The sequence below is a fragment of the Mustela nigripes genome, chromosome 17 (genome assembly GCF_022355385.1).
Source record: "Mustela nigripes isolate SB6536 chromosome 17, MUSNIG.SB6536, whole genome shotgun sequence".
In the NCBI taxonomy this organism is placed as follows: Eukaryota; Metazoa; Chordata; class Mammalia; order Carnivora; family Mustelidae; genus Mustela; species Mustela nigripes.
In genome coordinates this window covers 11,485,525-11,505,132 of record NC_081573.1, presented here as the reverse complement: position 1 = coordinate 11,505,132, position 19,608 = coordinate 11,485,525, and the positions used below count along the sequence as shown (strand labels likewise).

Below are 19,608 nucleotides of genomic sequence, written 5' to 3'. Positions count from 1 at the left end.
ATGTAAGGTTAGGTTGTGTACTGGAGACCTTTCTTGTTTCTTGAGAAAGGCTTGTGCTGCTATATACTTCCCTCTTAGGACCACGTTTCCTTCATTCCAAAGATTTTAAACAGTTGTGTTTTCATTTTCATTTGTTTCCATGATTATTTTTTTTCTTTAATTTCCTGATAGATCCATTCATTCTTTAGTAGGGTGCTCTTTACCGTCCATGTATTTGGGTTCTTTCCAACTTTTCTCTTGTGATTGAGTTCCAATTTCAAAGCACTGTGGTCTGAAAATATGCAGGGAATGATACCAGTCTTTTAGTACTAGTGGAGACTATTTGTGACCCAGGATGTAATCTATTCTGGAGAATATTCTATGTAGTACTGAAGAATATGTATTCTGTTGCTTTGGGATGGAATGTTCTGAGTATATAATATAAAATCCATCTGGTCCATTGCATAATTCAAAGCCCTTGTTTCCTTGTTGATCTTCTGCTTAGGTGATCTGTCAATTGCAGTGAGTGGGATGTTAAAGTCCCCTACTATTATTATTATCAATGCGTTTCTTTAATTTTGTTATCTTTTGTCATCTTACGTAATTGGCTGCTCCCATGTTAGGGGTATAAATATTCACAGTTGTTAGGTCTTCTTGTTGAATAGACCTTAAATTATGATATAGTGCTCTTCCTCATCTCTTATTACAGTTTCTGGTTTAAAATCTAATTTGTCGGGATGCCTGGGTGGCTCAGTTGGTTAAGCAGCTGCCTTCAGCTCAGGTCATGATCCCAGCGTCCTGGGATCGAGTCCCACATCAGGCTCCTTGCTCGGCGGGGAGCCTGCTTCTCCCTCTGCCTCTGCCTGCCATTCTGTCTGCCTGTGCTCGCTCTCTCCCCCTCTCTCTCTCTGATAAATAAATAAAAATCTTTAAAAATAAATAAATAAATAAAATCTAATTTGTCTGATATAAGGATTGCCACCCCAGCTTTCTTTTGATGTCCATTAGCATGGTAAATTGTTTTTCACCCCCTCCCTTTCAATATGGAGGGGTCTTTGGGTCTAAAACGAGTCTCTTGCAGACAGCATGCTGATGGGTCTTGTTTTTTTGTTGTTTTTTTTTCCAGTCTGATACCCTGTGTCTTTTGATTGGAGCATTGGCCCATTTACATTCCTAGTAACTATTGAACAATATTAATTCATTGCCATTGTATTACCTGTAAAGTCACTGTTTCTGTATATTGTCTCTGTTCCTTTATGGTCTATATTACTTTGGGGCTCTCTTTTTGCTTAAAGGGTCCCTTTTAATATTTCTTTTTGGGCTGGTTTGGTTATCACAAATTCTTGTATGTTCTGTTTGTCCTGGAAACTTTTCATCTCGCCTTCATTTTGAATGATATCCTAGCTGGATAAGTATTCTTGGCTGTATATTTTTCTCATTTAGCACCCTAAATATATGGTGCCTATCCTTTCTGGCCTACCAGATCTCTGTGGATAGGTCTTCTGCCAATCTAATGTTTCTACCACTGTAGGATACAGACCTCTTATCCCTGAGCTGCTTTCAGGATTTTCTCTTTGTCTCTAACGTTTGAGATTTTCACTATTATATGTCATATTGACATATAATTCACAAAATATTGACCTATTTTTATTGATTTTTGAAGGAGGTCCTCTGAAAAATATGTACCATTTCATGAATTTGCATTTCATTCTTGCACAGGGGCTATGCTGATCTTCTCTGTATCATTCCAATTTTAGTATACGTGCTGCCAAAGTGAGCACCCACCTGTTAAGTTTTGAAAGTCAGCTAGTGTTAAGTCCTGAAATCCTCTGACTCTGTTCTTCTTTTTTTCATTTTTAAGATTATTTATTTATTTATGAGAGAGAAAGAGAGAGCATGAAATGGAGAATGGGGAGGGGGAGAAACAAGCTCCCCGCTGAGCAGAGATCCCAATGCGGGGCTTGATCCCAGGATCTAAGATCATGACCTGAGCTGAAGGCAGATGCTGAACCCACTGAGCCATGCTGAACCCACTGAGCCATCCAGGCACCCTTGTTTTTCTCTTTCAATATTTTATTGGTCATTCTGGATCTTTTGCCTCTCATATAAACTTTAGTGTCAGTTTCCTGATATCCACAAAGTCAATGAGGTATTTAAAATAATCACTAGACCCATCAGTTCCTTGGTTCCTCTAGGCCTGTGGAAATGCAGCCTGGTCATGACATTCTGGCCTTCCTGGGCAAGGCAGGGCTCTGTCTCAGCCTTGGTTCAGCCAGAGCTTCCCTCTCTCACCTGAGCAGAGCCCTGAATAGACATGCTCACGTAGGGTGGAGGGGGTCTAAGATGCAGTAGTGCTAATGAAAGGCAACTTAGAAATCTCTATCAAAATGACACTGAAAAAATAAAATTAAATTAAAGAAAAAGAAAGTTAAAAGCTCAATTATTTATCAAAGTATTTTGGTTTCCTTTTTTTTTTTTTTAAGATTTTATTTATTTATTTGACAGAGAGATCACAAGTAGGCAGAGAGGCAGGGGGAAGCAGGCTCTCTACTGAGCAGAGAGCCCAATGCAGGGCTCAATCCCAGGATCCCAAGATCACGACCTGAGCCGAAAGTAGAAGCTTAACCTACTGAGCCACCCAGGTGCCCCTCAAAGTATTTTGTAGATTTCCTAGGATTTTTTCCAGATACAATAAAATTGGAAAAAAAAAAAGACAAGTGCAAGGGGCACCTGGCTGGCACAGTCAGTGGGGCACACAACTCTTGTTCTCAGAATTGTAAGTTGGAACCCCATGTTGGGTGTAGAGATTATGTAAAAATAAAGCCTTACTGCACCTGGGTGGCTCAGTTGATTAAGCATCCAACTCTTGATTTTGGCTCAGGTCATGATCTTGGGGTTGTGAGAGCAAGCCCTACATGTTGGGCATGGACCCTGGTTGGGATTCTCTCTCTCTCTCCATTCTCTCTCTTCTCTTCTCTTAGGTCCGTTATTAAATGAAACGAGACTGAGACAAAGTGAAAGTTATTTAAAGCTTTATTTTATGATCAGTATTAGAAGTTAGACTGATGAGCCAGGGCCATCTCTGAAGAGAGCGACCAACCCCAGTTTACAGACTCAAGAATCAACGGACTGGTCAGGGCCGCCTCCGAAGACAGTGACCCCTCCCAGCCTCACAGACTAACTTTTATAGAGCAAAATCCTGGCCACACATAGGTGGCCAATGAGATTATAACATTGTATAGTCATGTTAGGTCACATGCAGGTGGCCAATTGAATTACAGTTTACCTTATAGTAGCTGTTTGAACTAACCTATTACTCTGGTCAGAATTGGCCCTCAAGTTTGGCGCCCAAAGGGCGGAGTTTACATTTTTTGGTGGTTAGGGAGACAGTATGTGTACTTTTACTGATTGGATGTCTCCACCTGGCCTGACTCATCCTTGTATTCTGGGCTCTGTCATCAGGAACTGGCTGACCATATTTTACTGGTTTCCCAGACTTGCTTCTAAGTAAGTTTCTCTGGAGGGATGGGGGGGGAGGGGAGACAGGATCAGTTTAAGTTTTACTGCACAAACAACAAAATGGCTTTTAACCAAGATGGAGTCACTAGCTAAATAGGCCCTTACAATATGTGTTTTTCTTCAGCAATTCTTTGTCAGGGGATTTATCTCACCTATAGATTTACATGCCAGCACAATTGTTGATGGTCAAGGGTATGCGCTCAGTGAAAAAGGACTGGACACAATTCAGCCCCCTGCAGTCAGGAACTGATTAAATAAGTGAGGTCAGCGCCATAGAAGATCATCCAAACAGCTGTTCAAAAACTGAGGAAACTCTCCCTATATAGTGTTATGGAAAGCTCTCCAAGGTATGCAAGTAAGTAAAAAGAAACCAGAACATGGAACAGTGTGTAAAGTGTGCCACCTTTTGTCTAAAAATGGGAGGACATGTGAATACAAATATTCACACAGGCCTAAACTTACATCTTACATTTATACAAATATATAATTATGTCCAATAGTGAACTTATGTATTATAACAATGCATAATTACAGAATTATATATTTCGATTACACATATTTCATGTTTATATTATATTTAATATGTATTTATAAAAATATTAATTTTATGTCTTAAACGATTCATTTATTCTGGAGGTATGTAAACAGGTGTGAGAACATAGGTGTATAAAATATATCATGTGTGTACACTCTGCACACGTGTGTGTATACTACTTATGGATATATGCAGATACACACATGAAGAACCCGTGGAAGGACACAAACTAATTGCTGTGGTTACCGTGTAGTTCATGGACATAAAAAATTGGTGGTGGTGCCCACACTGCGGGAGGAAGACTTTTCAACGCACACTATTTACTTAACAATATGTAAACCGTGTATTAACTCTTCCAACAGCGAATAAGAGCATCTCAGGGAGGAAGGCCACGCCGGCGCCAGGGCCTTCTTCCCTCTTTGCTCTTCCCTGTCCAGCCACGGCCGTCCAGCGACCAGCGGCCGGGATTTTGACACGCCCGCTCCCACAGCCCGGCAGAGCGCACGCGCAGAGGCGCAGCAGGACGCATGCGCCGCGGCTTGGGCGTGAAGTCCCAGCACGAGCCGTTCAGTCAGGCGAGGCGCCCGGTGGGCGAGGTGAGCGCAGGCGCGCGCGCGGATGTGGGGGCGAGCACGTGGGGGGGGGGCGCGGGCATTCCAGGGCCGAACGTGGTCGGAGGAGACGCGAGGGCGAGGGGCAGGCACGCCTGAGGGCGTGAGGAGCCCAGGGAGGCGGCGTGGGCGTCCTTCAGGGGCTATGCCGGCGCGGTCGAGGCTGGGTGGGGGTTGGGAGGTGCCTCCGCGCGAAGAGACTACGGGACATAGTGACCCTTGTAGGGAAGGGGCCCACGTCGGACGTGGGGTCTGTGGAGACCCGGAAGCTGAGGAACACCAGTGCAGGAGTGGCCTCCCCCGCCCTCGGCGCTCCTGTCTGCGCCTCAGTTTCTTGGCCTCCTCGGTTGGCTGTCCTCCCAGCCTTCAGGCCAACGTCCTCCCTGGACCACCGGCCTCGGCCCCGCCGCCAAGCCAGGCCCCGCCCCAGACCCCGTCTCCAGCCTAAGCCCCACCCCTGCCGACCCTAGGCTTCGGCCCCCCAAGACCCTCGTCTCTTACTTCACCGTTATCCGGAGTCCGGCCTTGAGCTTCAGCCCCGCCCCTCCCGGCCCTGGGCCACACCCACCAAGGCCCCTGCACCGACTTTCTTCTCCCCAGCCCGGCCCCTGGGCCTCTGTCGCTCTGGACTGCTCCTGGCTCTCCGCTCTTGAGCTCCCGACGTCCCCAGGTCCGCCTGCGCTGTCAGTGTCTCTTCCCTGCCCAGGTCACGTCCCCCATTGCCCAGCCCAGCCCCTCCTGTCTGCTCTTCTTCATCTTGCCCCATTCCCCCTCCAGCTCGGCCCAGCTCTGTGCCTTACCTTGTTCTGCTCCGTTTCTCTTGCCTCGCCACCACTCTTCCACCTGTCCCCTTCAGTCCCTACTTCCTCCTTCCACCGTAAATCCCCCGACCCAGGACGAAGTGAAGTGTTTAGGTAAAGCAGTAATAAAATGTGATTGCATATTTAACTTATTTCTGAATGGATAGTGATACATTGCACGTTCAAATATTAAAATTCTCTGAAGACCAAAGACTAGGTGTGGCATGGCTAGAATTTTTTTTTAAATCAAGTAGGACAAGGAATATCCTTCCTTTATATACAGTCTTTACCAATCAGCGGCAGAAACACCCTACTGGAAAGAAGGCAAGGATAGGTGTAATTTATAAAGGGCCAGTGCGTCTGAAGAAATACAGTAAGCTTTATTGTTAATTTAAGGAAATGCAAAGTTAAAGAATAAAAATATCTTTTTCATCGGTTTAATTGGCAACAGGTTTTGAGGAAAGATAATATTCTTGCTGGGCAGACTGGTTACATAATTTGCTGGGCCTAATGCAAAATGAAATATGCGGTCCTTCTTTAAAATATGAAAAATCTCAAGATAGCAAGCAGAGCTTTAGATTAAGCTTGAGGCCCTTCTGAGCATGGAGCCTGGTATGACTGCCCCGGCTGCATGCCCATGAAGCTGGCCCTACTGACTTGCAGGGTGGCTGTGTGATCTATATTGAGGCTGGAAGAGGAAATTAGTGGAAGCCTTGTATGAATGTACTATTCTACCATGGTTCTTTCTCCTCTCAAACACTTACTATTGTCTGATTCTTTTCAATTAGAATGTTCTGGAGGATGTGTAGTGATAGTTCATTATTGTTTTAATTCCTATTTCTCTGATAACTAATGCAGTTGAGCCCCATTTCATGTCTATTGGCCATTTAGCTCTGTTTTGTGCAATACCTGTTCAAATCTTTTAACTTTATTGCGCCTTTTTTTTTTAAGATTTTTATTTATTTATTAGACAGAGAGAGACAGCAAGAGAGGGAACACAAGCAGGGGGAGTGGGAGAGGGAGAAGCTGGCCTCCCGCGGAGCAGGGAACCCAATGAGGGGCTTGATCCCAGGACCCCAGGACCACGACCTGAGCCAAAGGCAGACGCCTAATGACTGAGCCACCCAGGCGCCCCAACTTTTTTGCTCTTATTTTATCTCCCTTTTCCTTACTGATTTGTATGAGTTCTTTAAATATTTTGCATATGAATGCAGTACTTTGTAGGATGTATGTGTTACAAAAGACTCTTTATTCTGTGTAATATAAAATCATTTTAACTCATTTGTTTTTTGAGGTGAAATTCTTCTGTGGTTCATCAAATTAATTCAGTTCATTGTGTTTGGAGTTCAAGTCTCTTTCCCCTACAATGCCATTTCTGAAATACTTCAAGCCTGTGCCTGTGCATTTTCCAGATTTGGGATGGGGCTGAAGTAGCATCTTATCTGGAGATGTGCAAATTTCTATGAGTCTGTATTTAGGCAGCTATGTGAAATGAAGTAATTCCTTTTGCTCCAAATCACCTCCACCCCATTGTCCAGGTCTAACTGTGCAGGCTGTTTATAAGTCTCTCTACATAATTTCTGCAGGTCCTGGGTTTCCGTATCTTCTTTTCATATGATACAGCTCTGCCCATCATCTTCCACAAAGTGTGTTCTGGAGCAGCCTGCCTTTTCGAGTACCTTTGTCCTGAAGCTGTAAAGATGCTGCACATGACAGACGTTTTGGATATCTTGAAGAATACTCAGCTCTTCCGTCTACATGATCAAGAAGAGAATCCAGAAACCATCCCCATAAGAAATCCAGGGGTTCTGAAAGTTTCTCATCAGAAGTTTAGGGATTTTCAATATCTTTCAGTGACGGGGCCTCACCAAGCTGTGAGCCAAATCCAGGAGCTCTGCCGGCAATGGCTGCAGCCAGAGACCCACACCAAGGAGCAGATCATGGAGCAGCTGGTGCTGGAGCAGTTTCTGAACACGCTACCAGAGGAGGTCCAGAGCTGGGTGAGGTCCAAAAAGCCCAAGAACAGCAAGGAGGCAGGAAGCCTGGTGGCCAGTTTGATCCAAGCATGTGGGGAGAAAGGTGAGAAAGAAAGGAAGCAACTAGCAATTTCTGTTTATTTATTGAACATCTTCTGTATGCCTGGCATGCTATAGGAGATGAATAAAAAAATTTTCAAGTGGATAAATGAAAGAATGAATTAAAAATTTTTTTTTAAAGATTTTATTTAATTTATTTGACAGGCAGAGATCACAAGTAGGCAGAGAGGCAGGCAGAGAGAGAGTAGGAAGCAGGCTCCCTGCTGAGCAGAGAGCCCAACTCAGGGCTCGATCCCAGGATCCTGGGATCATGACATGAGCAGAAGGCAGAGGCTTTAACCCACTGGGCCACCCAGACGCCCTAAGAATAATTTTTTTTTTTAAAGATTTAATGTATTTGACAGAGAGAGACAGTGAGAACAGGAACATAAGCAGGGCGAGTGTGAGAGGGAAAGCAGGCTTCCTGCAAAGAACCTGATGTAGGGCTCAATCCCAGGACCCTGGGATCATGACCCGAGCCAAAGGCAGGTGCTTAACAACTGAGCCACCTAGGTGCTTCAAGAATGAATTTTATAATCCAGTCTAATCTGCCTCATATGAGATGGAAGAGATTTTGTGTTTGGCTTTTGCTTGTAATATTTACTATTTATCTGAAAGTATCCTTTCTCTCCAGCTTTGTTCCTCCCTGCTCCATTTCTTATCTCACCTAAACTTTAGTATCAACACAAAACAAAACAACACACACAGCCATAAAAACGAGGGTATAAAGTGTGGGAGATAAGAGGCCTGGAAGTTTAACCTTTACCAAAATTTGGTTTCTTGGAGACTCAAGTTATTAGGTTAGAACTAAGGGTATTTTAATAATGAAAGAAGAAAGTCATTTACTCCTCATAGTCCTTTGAATAAAAGTGATACTAAAAACAAAACATTGTTTAGGGGTATTTTATATAGAGAGACAGACAAGGGAACAAAAATATGAATATAAAACCACTGTTGCCTCTGGACTGAGGGTGGACAAGAAAAAGCACATAGGTAGATACAAGTTATTGGGAATGTTCTAGATTGGGGGTTGGGTAGCGAATTCATAGGCATTAATTATACTTAAACCTGTAAATGAGTAAATTTAAAGTAAACAGGGTCATGCATGGTTAAGTACTAATACCATGAATCAAGGATTATGATTAATCCAAATATGTGTACCTGCACTTCTTAAAAGGAATTTGAAGATGATAGTAGTGAACATGTTGAATACTTTTAAAAAATATTTTGTTTATTAATTTGATAGGACAAGCAGGGGGAACAGCAGGCAGAGGGAGAGGGAGAAGCAGGCTCCCCACTGAGCGAGGAGTCCGAAGCAGGACTCAGTCCCAGGACTCTGGGATCGTGACCTGAGCTGAAGGCAGATGCTTAACTGCATGTTGAATACTTTCAGTGTGCTATATTCTAGGTGTTTTGTATTTACCAATTTATTTAGTTCTCTTAATAGCTCTTGAAATAGTTGTTACCCTTATTTTATAGATGACACAGAGGCTGAGTAACAATTCATCAGGATTCAGAACTGGGCAGGGGCTCCAGCATCTGTATGTTAATCACGGTGTTAAACTGTCTCAGGTGGGCATGGAGGGTGTTGTGTTGTCCCATAGGTTAAAAACTCGGTCAAAGGCCCAGAGCTATTGATGGAGCTGGAATTCGGGGGAAAGGAAAGAGAGCTCCCTAGAATATGAGAAAGAAACAATAGATGAATAAAGGGTGTACTTGGGAAAAGACTACAGGTGGGGGGCCTTCAAGGTTCCGGTTTCTGTAGGGAATATGGTGGCCGTCTTCTAGACCAGTGAATGAAAAAGATGTAGGAAAACTTCTAAGAGTTGACACTTTTTAAAATGCTTGTGCACTTTATATATGTAATGTTTAATCCTTACAAGATCCCTTAGAAGTTTGGTATTCTTTCCATTTTATAGTTGAGAAACTTAAGCTTCCTAGTGGTTATGAGTGGACAGTGAGGCTGGAAACCACTGAAAGAGAAGGAATTTCCCCCTTTTTTGGAAGGCAGTGGGGAGTCATTGAAAGGTTTAAAATTGGGAAATGCCCAGAGCTCTTCTTTGGAACTTGCTGTACTGACGGGAGAAAAGATGTCTGTGGTTTTTCTCTTACAGGAAGTCCAGGACTGCTGCTGTCTTCCATGGCAGGAAGTGTGGTACGAGGTGGCAAGCCACTCTCTGTGTCTGTGGGTGCTGCCAGACTGGAATCAGTTCCATGGTCATTCCTTCTCTCTTCTAGGTTTCTCTCCTCAGGACTTTGTCCTCGCAGAAGAGAGGAACACCAAAGAACACCAAAAGGACACGGAGATGTCTGACAGTCTCTCATCTGCTGGATCCCAGGTGAGTGAAACTTTCTTCTGATGTGGTTCTCCAATATGGGGATCTCACCTTCCTGATTTCTAGACCTTCCCTATAGAATTAAATCACATTCTCATTTCCTTTAAATCTTTATATAAATATCACCTAACTTAGCCTTTCCCTGGTTATCCTATTTAAATTTTTTTTTCTGACTCAGGGTGCCTGGGTGGCTTAGTCGGTTGAGCTACCTACTGACTCTTAGTTTCGACTCAGGTCGTGATCTCAGGGTCATGGGATTGAGCCCCATCTCAGGCTCCATGTTCAGTGCAAAGTCTGCTTGTCCTTTTCTCTCTGCTTCTCCCCTGGTTATGAGTGCACTGTCTCTCTCAAATAAATAAAATCTTAAAAAAAATTTTTTCTGACTCCTTATATCCCCTTACTCTGCTTTATTTTTCTCTGTTGGACTTATCACCATCCCATATACTATCCATTTAACATTTTCCTGCTTTTTCTATCTCTTGAATTAAATTTTTTTTTAGTATTCCATTTTATGCCGTGTTGACTCATTCAGAACAACTTTTATGTGGTTTGCACTGTTATGCTCCTTTTTACATGTAAAATAAATGGCAGCTCTTACAGGGACATGATACTACTCTGCGGTTTTATTTTTTTCACAAATGTTTTCCTGAATGTTCTTGTTAAGTCATTTCTTTAAAGATTTATTTATTTACTTTGGTGGGGGAAGGGCAGAGAGAGAGAGAGAGAGATTCTTGAGCAGACTCCATGCTGAGCATGGAGCCCGATTTCTGATTTTAAAACTCCAGTTAATAATATTAAATCTATAAATTTTCTTGGTGTTGGCAGTTAATGTGAATTTTAAATAATAAAAAAACTCATAATAAGAGCCACATGACCTCCTCTGTACACTTGGCAGCTAGTGTACGACTTCTAGTTTAAATCAGTTGTTCATAGATGCATAATGTTTTCCTGAAAAACATTGCTCATAGATGCATAATGTTTCCCTGAAAACAAAAAAGATGTATATTAATAAAATGTGTATCATATTCTTTTGTAGTCTTCTAACATCTACTTTTTAAATTCAACCTTAGGGATACCTGGGTGGCCTAGTCGGTTGAATGTCTGGCTCTTGGTTTCAGCTCGGGTCGTGATGTGGGGTTTGTGGGACTGAGTCCTGTGTTGGGCTCCACACTCAGTGTAGAGTCCGCTTAGGTTTCTCTCTGCCCCTCCCCCACCAGGCGCATGTGCACGTACGTGCCTGTGCACACTCTGTCTCTCAGATAAATAAATAAGTTTTTAATTAATTAATTAGTTGATTGATTCAACCTTAGGTTATCAATTGTTTTAACTGTGGCTAATTGGTTTGTATTGCTGGAATATTCCATTTTGTCACCGTACTGTAATATGTTTATCTCTTCTACTCTAAACAGACATTTGGATTGTTTATAGGTTTTGGGTGTTAGAAACAGCGCTGTTAAGAATATAAATGTCAGGGGGCCCCTGGGTGGCATAGTTGGTTAATTGTAACTCTTGATTTTAGTTCAGGTCATGATCTTGGGAGTCATGAGATCAAGGCCTGTGTCAGCCTCCACAAGATTCTCTTTCTCACCCTGTCTCTCTGTCCCTCCCCCTGCCTCACGCATTTGTGTGTGCTTTTTTTCTGTCTCTCGATGGCCAAGATATATATATATATATATACACATATATCCCCAAGTACACATGACAAATATAATTTCTGGGTCCAAAGTGGTTTATCAATTTACATTTCCCCTAGTATCTAATAAGAGGTCTCATGGTCCACATTCTAGACAACGTTTGGTATTGCCAGACTTACTACTTTTTGTCAGTTGAATGAGTATAAATGGTACTTTGTCATTTTGATTTGCATTTCTCTGTTTATTTATAAGATTGAAAATCTCTTTATGAACTTTTTGGGTTTTACAGATGAGTCACTGAGACTTAACCTACCCACATTCACAAAGATTGTAAGAACCAGAGTAGGACTTAAAACCTAACTCTTGATTCCCAAGACTGAGGTATACTGCTCAGATTTTAATTATGTACATTCATTATTTCTTTATAAAGTGGCTTAAAAGGATCTTTTTAAAAAAAAGATTTTATTTATTTATTTGACACAAAGAGAGAGATCACAAGTAGGCAGAGAAGCAGGCAGAGAGAGAGAGAGAGGAGTGCAGGCTCCCTGCTGAGCAGAGGCAGAGCCGAAGGCAGAGGCTTAACCCACTGAGCCACCCAGGTGCCCCTAAAAGGATCTTTTTTTAAAAAAAGATTTTATTTATCTGTCAGAGAGAGAGGGAGAGAGAGTGAGTGCATAAGCAAGGGGAGCAGCAGGGAGAGGGAGAAGCAGACTCCCTGCTGAGCAAGGGCCCAGTGCATGTCTCAATCCCAGGACCCTGGAATCACAACCTGAGCCAAAGACAGACAATTAACCAAATGAGCCACCCAGAGATCTCTTAAGAGGATCTTTGCCTCCAATCCAAATTTGTAGTAATTAGCAGTAAGAACTATCTCAGAAATATTCCCCCTTCTTTCATACTACAAGACAAAGAAAGGTACATTACTAGGTCCCTGTATCCTCTGGATTAGACCACTGTATTAGAAGCTTTCTGCCAGGGGAACCTGGGTGGCTTAGTTGGTTAAGCATCTGCCTTCTACTCAGGTGATGATCCCAGGGTTCTAGGATCAAGCCCTTCTTTCCAGTTTGTGCTCTCTCATTCTCTCTCTCTCTCTCTCAACTAAATAAAATCTTTGGGCGGGGAGAGAAGTTTTCTGTCAGTATGAATGCTTTATGTTCAGTCCTCTCTCATCTCCTTCCTTGAGATAATTTCTCAGGAGGCTCCTTCCCCCTCCTTGAGATAATTTCTGTATTTTGATCATTTGGAGGTATTTCTGGTATTTTAGGAGTTGGTGACTTTCCAGGATGTGGTTGTGGACTTCAGTCCAGAGGAATTAACCTACCTTAGTGCTGCTCAGAGGAACCTCTACCGGGAGGTGATGCTGGAGAATTACAGGAACCTGGTCTCCTTAGGTAAGGCTACCTTCTCCCTGGAACTTGGCTTCTGCCCGCTAGCACAGTGGTTCTCTACTCTTCTGTGTCCTCACCTCAGGAACATCAGTAATAGTGGTTCACCATGTCGGTGAATCTCAACTCAGGTCAAAGACAATATTTTAGTATCGAGTTCACTCTTACGCATAATAGGGCTAACATTGAGTACTTACATGTGTCAGACATTCATCTAAGCATTGTACATATCTTAATTCCTTTAATCCTTGCACTGGTCCTGTGAGGGAGAAGTGTATTTCCTGTTATTGTTATTATTGCCATTTTACAGTTGAGGAAACAGAGTCCTGGGAAAGTTATCTAAAGCCACATGGCTACAAAGTGGCAGGTTGAGATTGGACCCTTAGTTTTTCAGCTCCAGAATCTGCTCCCTTAAATTCATTGGTTGTACTGGGGGTGGGCTTCATCAGGTCTTGGCACAGTAGAAGGCTCCCAGTGATGTTTTTTGAATGTGTGAAGGAATTGATGAAAATTTCAGGAGCTCCAAAAACTTTTACTAGACTTAAAGTTTAAGAGTCAGGGAATGCCGGTCTCTCTTTACGTTCAGAGGCAAGTTATAATATTAACTCCCACAAGCTAAATGTTTTTAGTATCAGTGCCAGGATCTTCATTTCAGTGGCTTTTTGGGGAGCCCAAGGTCTCCTGAAACACACAGTCAAACCAAATACCATTCCAAAGGCAGTAAGCTGGTGCTCTTGTCCTTGTGAAGTCACAGACATATGTGGGAGATGGAAATGCCTTATCTCACACCAGGCACAAGAGTGTATAAATTGAGGGGTGCCTGAGTGATACAGTCGGTTAAGGATCCAATTCTTGGTTTTGGCTCAGCTCATGATCTCAGGGTTCTGGGATCAAGTCCCACATTGGGCTCTGTGCTCAGCAGAGTTCGTTTGATACTCTCTCTCCTTCTTCCTCTGCCCCTTCCACTCTTGCATGTGCCCTCTCTCTCCCTCTCCCTCTCTCAAATAAATAAATATTAAAAAGAAGAGTGTGTTATTTGAACTGCGACTTCTGTTGTTCACAAAGAAGGCCAGAGGAGTGTCTTTCCCAATATAACTCTTCTCTCACCACATTTGTGACTTAAAATAGAGGGAATAAGTCGGTTTTACCCTTTTAGTCCTCATGCAGTCACCTGAAGCCATTTTGTCTTCTTGAGAGGCCTTGGCTTCTTGTATCACTGCAGGTTTTGGGTTAGCAGAGATTTTACATATGTAAAATATGATTTTACATTTCATAGTGTCACCCAGGACATTGTCTTCCCAAGTGTGGAATGAGTACAGTGGACTGTAGAGAAGGTTATTTTAGGTAATACCTCTTGTTGGCCTTCCATTTTAGTAAAGAGAGAGCAGACTGCAGCCCCTGAGCCTTAGCCAGGCAACCAAAACGAGGCAGCACTCAGTAACATTAATTTCGGTTGGATCTGTTGCTGTATTATCTTCAGGGTTTTTTTTTTTTATCAAATGACTTTGGTTTCTGTTTTTAAGGTTCATATAAAGCTTCCATTTAAATATGTATATTCAAGTTAAAAAGAAATGATCTAAAGAAGAGTATTAAATGCTAAATGTTACTACAAGTGGCACATAGATAGGGCCAGAATGTGAAGGTCATCAATAAATTTATCATTGAAATTGTCAGTACGGCAGGCATTGGTGTTATACAATTGATGAAGTTTCCTGTTTTCATGGATGTTACTAATTTTAATGGGGTGAGACAGACAATAAATAAGGAAATAATGAGGTAGTGTCTTAGTTTGTTTGGTCTTTTTAACATCCCAGAATGGGTAGTTTCTAAACAACAACCATTTATTTCTCATAGTTCTAGAGTCTGGAAGTCAAAGATCAGGGTTCCAGCACAGTCAGATAAGCCTGTCTTCTGGGTCCTAGGCTTCCTATTCCTTCCTCATTGGGTGGAAAGGGCTAGGTATTCTCTCTGAAGCCTTTTTTTTTTTTTTTAAATTTATTTATTTATTTCAGCGTAACAGTATTCATTGTTTTGGCACCACACCCAGTGCGCCATGCAATCCGTGCCCTCTCTAATACCCACCACCGGGTTCCCCCAACCTCCCACCCCCCACCCCCTCTTTAAATAAGGGCATTAATCCCATCCATGAAGGCTCCATCCTCATGACCTAAGCACATTTCAAAAGAGCCCACCTTCTAATAACACCACAGTGGGCATTAGGACTTCAACATAGGAATTTTGGGGAAATGCAAACATTTAGACCACAGCAGGTGGCCTGCAAATGACTGAAGTTTGGGAAACACAGGACTGGGGGAGGGAGAAGGAGCATTTTAAGATGAAGGGAATGAAGGTATCAGGAGGAAAAGAACTTTTTTTTTTAAAAAAAGATTTATTTATTTTAGAGAGAGTGCACAAGCGGGGGGATCAGAGGGAGAGGGAGAAGCAGACTCCCTGCTGAGCAGGGGGCCTGATGTGGGTCTTGATCCCAGGACCCTGGATTATGACCAGCAGCTGAAGGCAGCTGCTGAACTGCCTTAGCCACCCGGTGCCCCAGGAAAAGAACTTTCTGAACAGCTGCGATATCAGGTCCCCCAAACTGAAGTAGAGAGCCCAGCACACCGTCCTCAAGCCCCCTTTTCAGTATTTACTCCTGAACATAGTTTTTCGGCCTTGGCACAGTTGATATTTGCCCAGATCATTTCTTGCTGTGGAAGAATGTCCCGGGCATTGCAGGGTATTTGGCGACCTCGCTTCTATGTACTAGACATCAATAGCCTTCCTTCCTGTGTCTGAACTTGTAACAACAAAAAATGTCTCCATTTGGGCCAAAATCATTAGAAACAGAATTCACTTTTCTTTTGTGTGAATCTGCATCTTCCTTATTATCTCTGAGTCTTTGGTGCCTAGGCTGGAAGTTGCTGCAGGTACAAGGCAGAACCGCTTAGTTATGAGTCTCCTTCTTCAACAGGGTACCAGTTCTCTAAACCCGACATTATCTCACAGCTGGAAGAAGAAGAGTCACGTGTGAGGGAAGAAGACAGCAATACAGAGCTGTGTCAAGGTGAGTAACAAGGGGGAAGCCCATGGAGACCGGAATTGTGGGAAGATAACCCCCCACCCCCAGTCAGCTGGGATGGTGGCTGGGAGCTGTTGGTCAGAAAGCATCCCTCAGAGTCCTCTCAGGCCAGGGAGAGAGAGGTGGTAGGTGCTGGTAGGCGCTTTCACCTCAGGGCTCACAAGCCTTCACCACCTAGTGTGTACTTAGTTCCTCTTTTATCTGCTCTTTCCCTTTGGAGTGACTCTCTTGCCTAGTGCCAGGGAGGCCTGTTTCCCTTTCCTCTAGTGTTCCAACCTCTGTACTTATCTTTGCCTTTCCCTTTGCAGCTAGAAAGCCTTGGTCTTTCCTTTTTAACTGAGACAAGAAGAAACCTTGGCATGATACCACTTTTCTTTCCACTTGCCTACATTTTCCCTCATGGCAGTTTTTCAGATTTGTTGGCACCCAAAGGCTCCCTTTCCCTTCCCTCTTTAACCCCCATAATCTGGATTCATTCCCCTACCTCTGCCAACACACACACACACAGGGTCTCACTGTATCTCGCTCCATCTTTCCCTCTCCTTCTCTCACACTCAGTTTTACAGCCCCCTAAAAGTCCCTACCAATATCCTCATGGCTCAAGGATAAGAACATTTTAGACTTAAATTCTCCAAACTCTATGGCTACAATATGATAACATTGGCCATCTTTATGAAATCGTCTCCTCTGCTTTGGAGATCAGCCAGGATTATCGTTGCCCTTCAGCCCCTGTTAACATAAAAGCATACCCAAACTGTATAAGCCATAGGCGGATTGTATTAGCTTATAATGTTGCTCACCTGGGCTTCAGGGATGGCTGGATTTAGGGGCTCAGTGATGTTATCAAGGGCCTACTTTCATTTTTTTTCACTATGCCAATAAGGCCAAAGGCTAGGATGGGGTGGATGAGAGAGCGGGTGAGAGCAAGTGAGTAGGCTTGTCCAAAAAGTATTCTTAGGAGCGAGGGCGCTTCTTAGAAGCCCTTGACACACCTCTCTTCGTTTTTCAGTTTGGGTCATAGCCCATTCCTGAACCCGTAGCTGTGGCCAGTCTAGTGCTAATCAGTACAGTTTTCCCTGCCTTCTCCTGTGTAGACAAAGAAGCAGATGTCCAAGCAAAATTCAAGGACCTGCCAAGGGGACCCTACTTGCCTCAGCATTGTCTTTAATACCTTCTTTACATTGACTCTTTGACTCCTTCAGTCATTCCACAGATATTTATTGAGCCTTTGTAGTGGGTCAGACCTGTTCTAGGTTCTGTGGCTACAGTAATGAACAAGTCAGACATACACAAATAATAGAGTGTGAGTGTAAAGCAGACAGCGACAAATGGGAGGCCACTTAAGATAGGTAGTCAGACGGAGGAAGAACCACATAGAAATCTTGAGGAAGAGTGTTGCAGGCAGGAGGAATAACAAATACAAAGGCTGCAAGTTTGGAATGAGCTTGGGGTTCCAGAAAAAGGAAGAAAAGCGATGTGGTCTGAGAAAGTGGTGGGGGATGGGAGATAATGTTGAGAAGATGGACATAGGCCAGCTCACGTAAGAGTATGTTAAAGAATGCGGATTCATTACAAGTGAGATGTGAAAAAGGCGTTAGAGGTGTTGAGCCAGGGAATGAGGTAGTATTATTGACTCCTTAGAACTGTGCTGTCTGATGTGGCAGCCACTAGGCATACAGAGTTGAATTTACATAATTATAATTGCATAAATTTAAATTCTGTCACACCAGCTACATTTCAAGTGCTCATTACCTCATGTGGCCAGTGGCTATGTATCAGACAGCAAAAATATACATCATTTACCTCACTGTGGGGCGTTCCACTGGGCAGCATGTTCTAGAAAGATCCCTCTGGCTGTTCGATGGAAAGTGGGCTTTAGGAAGACCAGCCGAGAAACCAGTTGGGAACCTGCTAGTGCGGGCTGAAGCTGATGGAAGCTGGTGCTGTGATTGTGGAGTACAGCTTGGAGGTAGTCTCGGTGCAGAGAATGGGCAGAACAGCTGTCTCTTAGTCTGCCATGCTTGTGTCTTGTCTCCAAAGACCATTTCCTAAAAGATCTATTCCATTGTAATGGTCCAGTTATCCCTTCCCTGATGAGTTCCTAGTCTCTATTCTGGCTCTGCTGTTTCGTCTGTACTTCACTCACCCAGCCGGCTATCTGCCCGGATGCAACTATTGTGTTCATCCTTGTCTCTTGTCAGTTTCTTTCCCAGAGTTGCCTTTGTAAAGCACAAACTTTTGATAGTACCACTCTCCAAAGAAAATTCAAACTTTTAGCAAAACATTTAAACCCCTCTCAATATGCATAATATCTGTCCTGTTATTTTTGGTCCCTTTCTATGTTTCTACTATAATGATGTGTCTCTATGAGGAAAGAATAGAGGAACTTTTAAATTTCTTTTAGATGGGGAGGAAAGACCTAAAACCAAAGATCTAACTCCAGAGCAAAGTCTGCCTATGGAAAAGTCATCCTCAGGGGCAGGAATGGAGGATCAGATGGGAGGAAACTTCTGCAGTGTCTCTGTAGGAGAGCCTTCTCCTGATGACCCATCAGATTCATGCCAGGTCAACCAGGAGAAACCTTTGAGTCCTGTAACAATGGGTGAGCCCAAGTCCCCCACTCAAGAAAGAAGCCACGACAGTGATGATTCTGAGAGCAGCTCAGATCTTACTAAACAATCAGAAGGCCCTCCAGGAAAGGATCCCCAGGAACGTGCTACTCCTGGAGTTTGCACCAGGTCCCAGCCAGTGGATGATGAGTCTTTCCTCCAAGAGAACAGATGTGGATTTTGTGAAAGAACTTTTCTTACCCAGACAGCTCGTGAGAGACATGAACAGATCCATACTGGGAAGAAACCATTTGAATGTAAACGATGTGGAGAAGCCTTTTACCTCATGCCACACCTCACCAGACATCAGAGGACTCATTCCAGCGAGAAGTCCTCTGGATACGATGAAGGTGGAAAGCCCTTCACCAAGCATGCAGATATCTGTGGCCGTGTAAGAATTCATAGCCAGGAAGACTACTATGAATGTTTCCAGTGTGGCAGAGCCTTTATCCAGGATGTGCATCTTTTTCAACATCTCAAAGCCCACGAGGCAGCAAAAGCCCTTCCACCTGGGTTGCCCCGCATTAAGACGTACTTAATTCGCTATCAGAGGAAACATGACTATGTTGGAGAGAGAGCCTGCCAGTGTTGTGACTGTGGCAAAGCCTTCAGTCGGAGTTCACATCTCATTCAACACTATCGAATTCATGCTCAAGAGAGACCTTACCAGTGTCAGCTGTGCGGGAAGTGTTTCAGCCGACCTTCATACCTCACTCAACATTATCAACTTCATTCTCAAATGAAGCCTGAGGAGTGCCGTTATTACTGAAAACCTCCAGTCAGAGAACATTCTCGACATCTTCATCTTTGGCTCCATTGTGGAGAGAGTCCCTCTGAGTGCTGTGAATGTGAGAAGACCTTCCACCAGCCCTCAGAACTTAGTAACTTGAAAACTCATCATGATGTGATAAAGAGAAATGACGAATGGTTGCAAGGGTATAGCACAATATTTTGGCAAAAAAAGATTCAGCACATGTGTCAGTAGTCAAAATCCTTATAAAGAACATTTTTGTTGCATAGGAAAGATGTTAATAGATTTTGCCTTTCTT

At 43.3% G+C, this 19,608-nt stretch overlaps 1 protein-coding gene and 1 non-coding gene across 2 annotated transcripts; one reads left to right on the top strand and one right to left on the bottom strand.

Moving 5' to 3' along the window:
• Positions 1 to 1,653: 1,653 nt before the first annotated feature.
• On the bottom strand, positions 1,654 to 1,760 carry LOC132006281 (U6 spliceosomal RNA). The gene has a single exon (XR_009401047.1). It is a non-coding gene; the product is annotated as a U6 spliceosomal RNA (small nuclear RNA).
• A 2,800-nt stretch (positions 1,761 to 4,560) lies between these two features.
• Positions 4,561 to 19,357, top strand: ZIM2 (zinc finger imprinted 2). Its single transcript, XM_059383435.1, is given in 6 exon segments — positions 4,561 to 4,629; positions 7,358 to 7,523; positions 9,758 to 9,858; positions 12,736 to 12,880; positions 15,843 to 15,935; positions 18,478 to 19,357. Coding segments are annotated over 6 exon segments (1,425 nt in total). The 3' UTR covers positions 19,329 to 19,357.
• Positions 19,358 to 19,608: the final 251 nt, after the last annotated feature.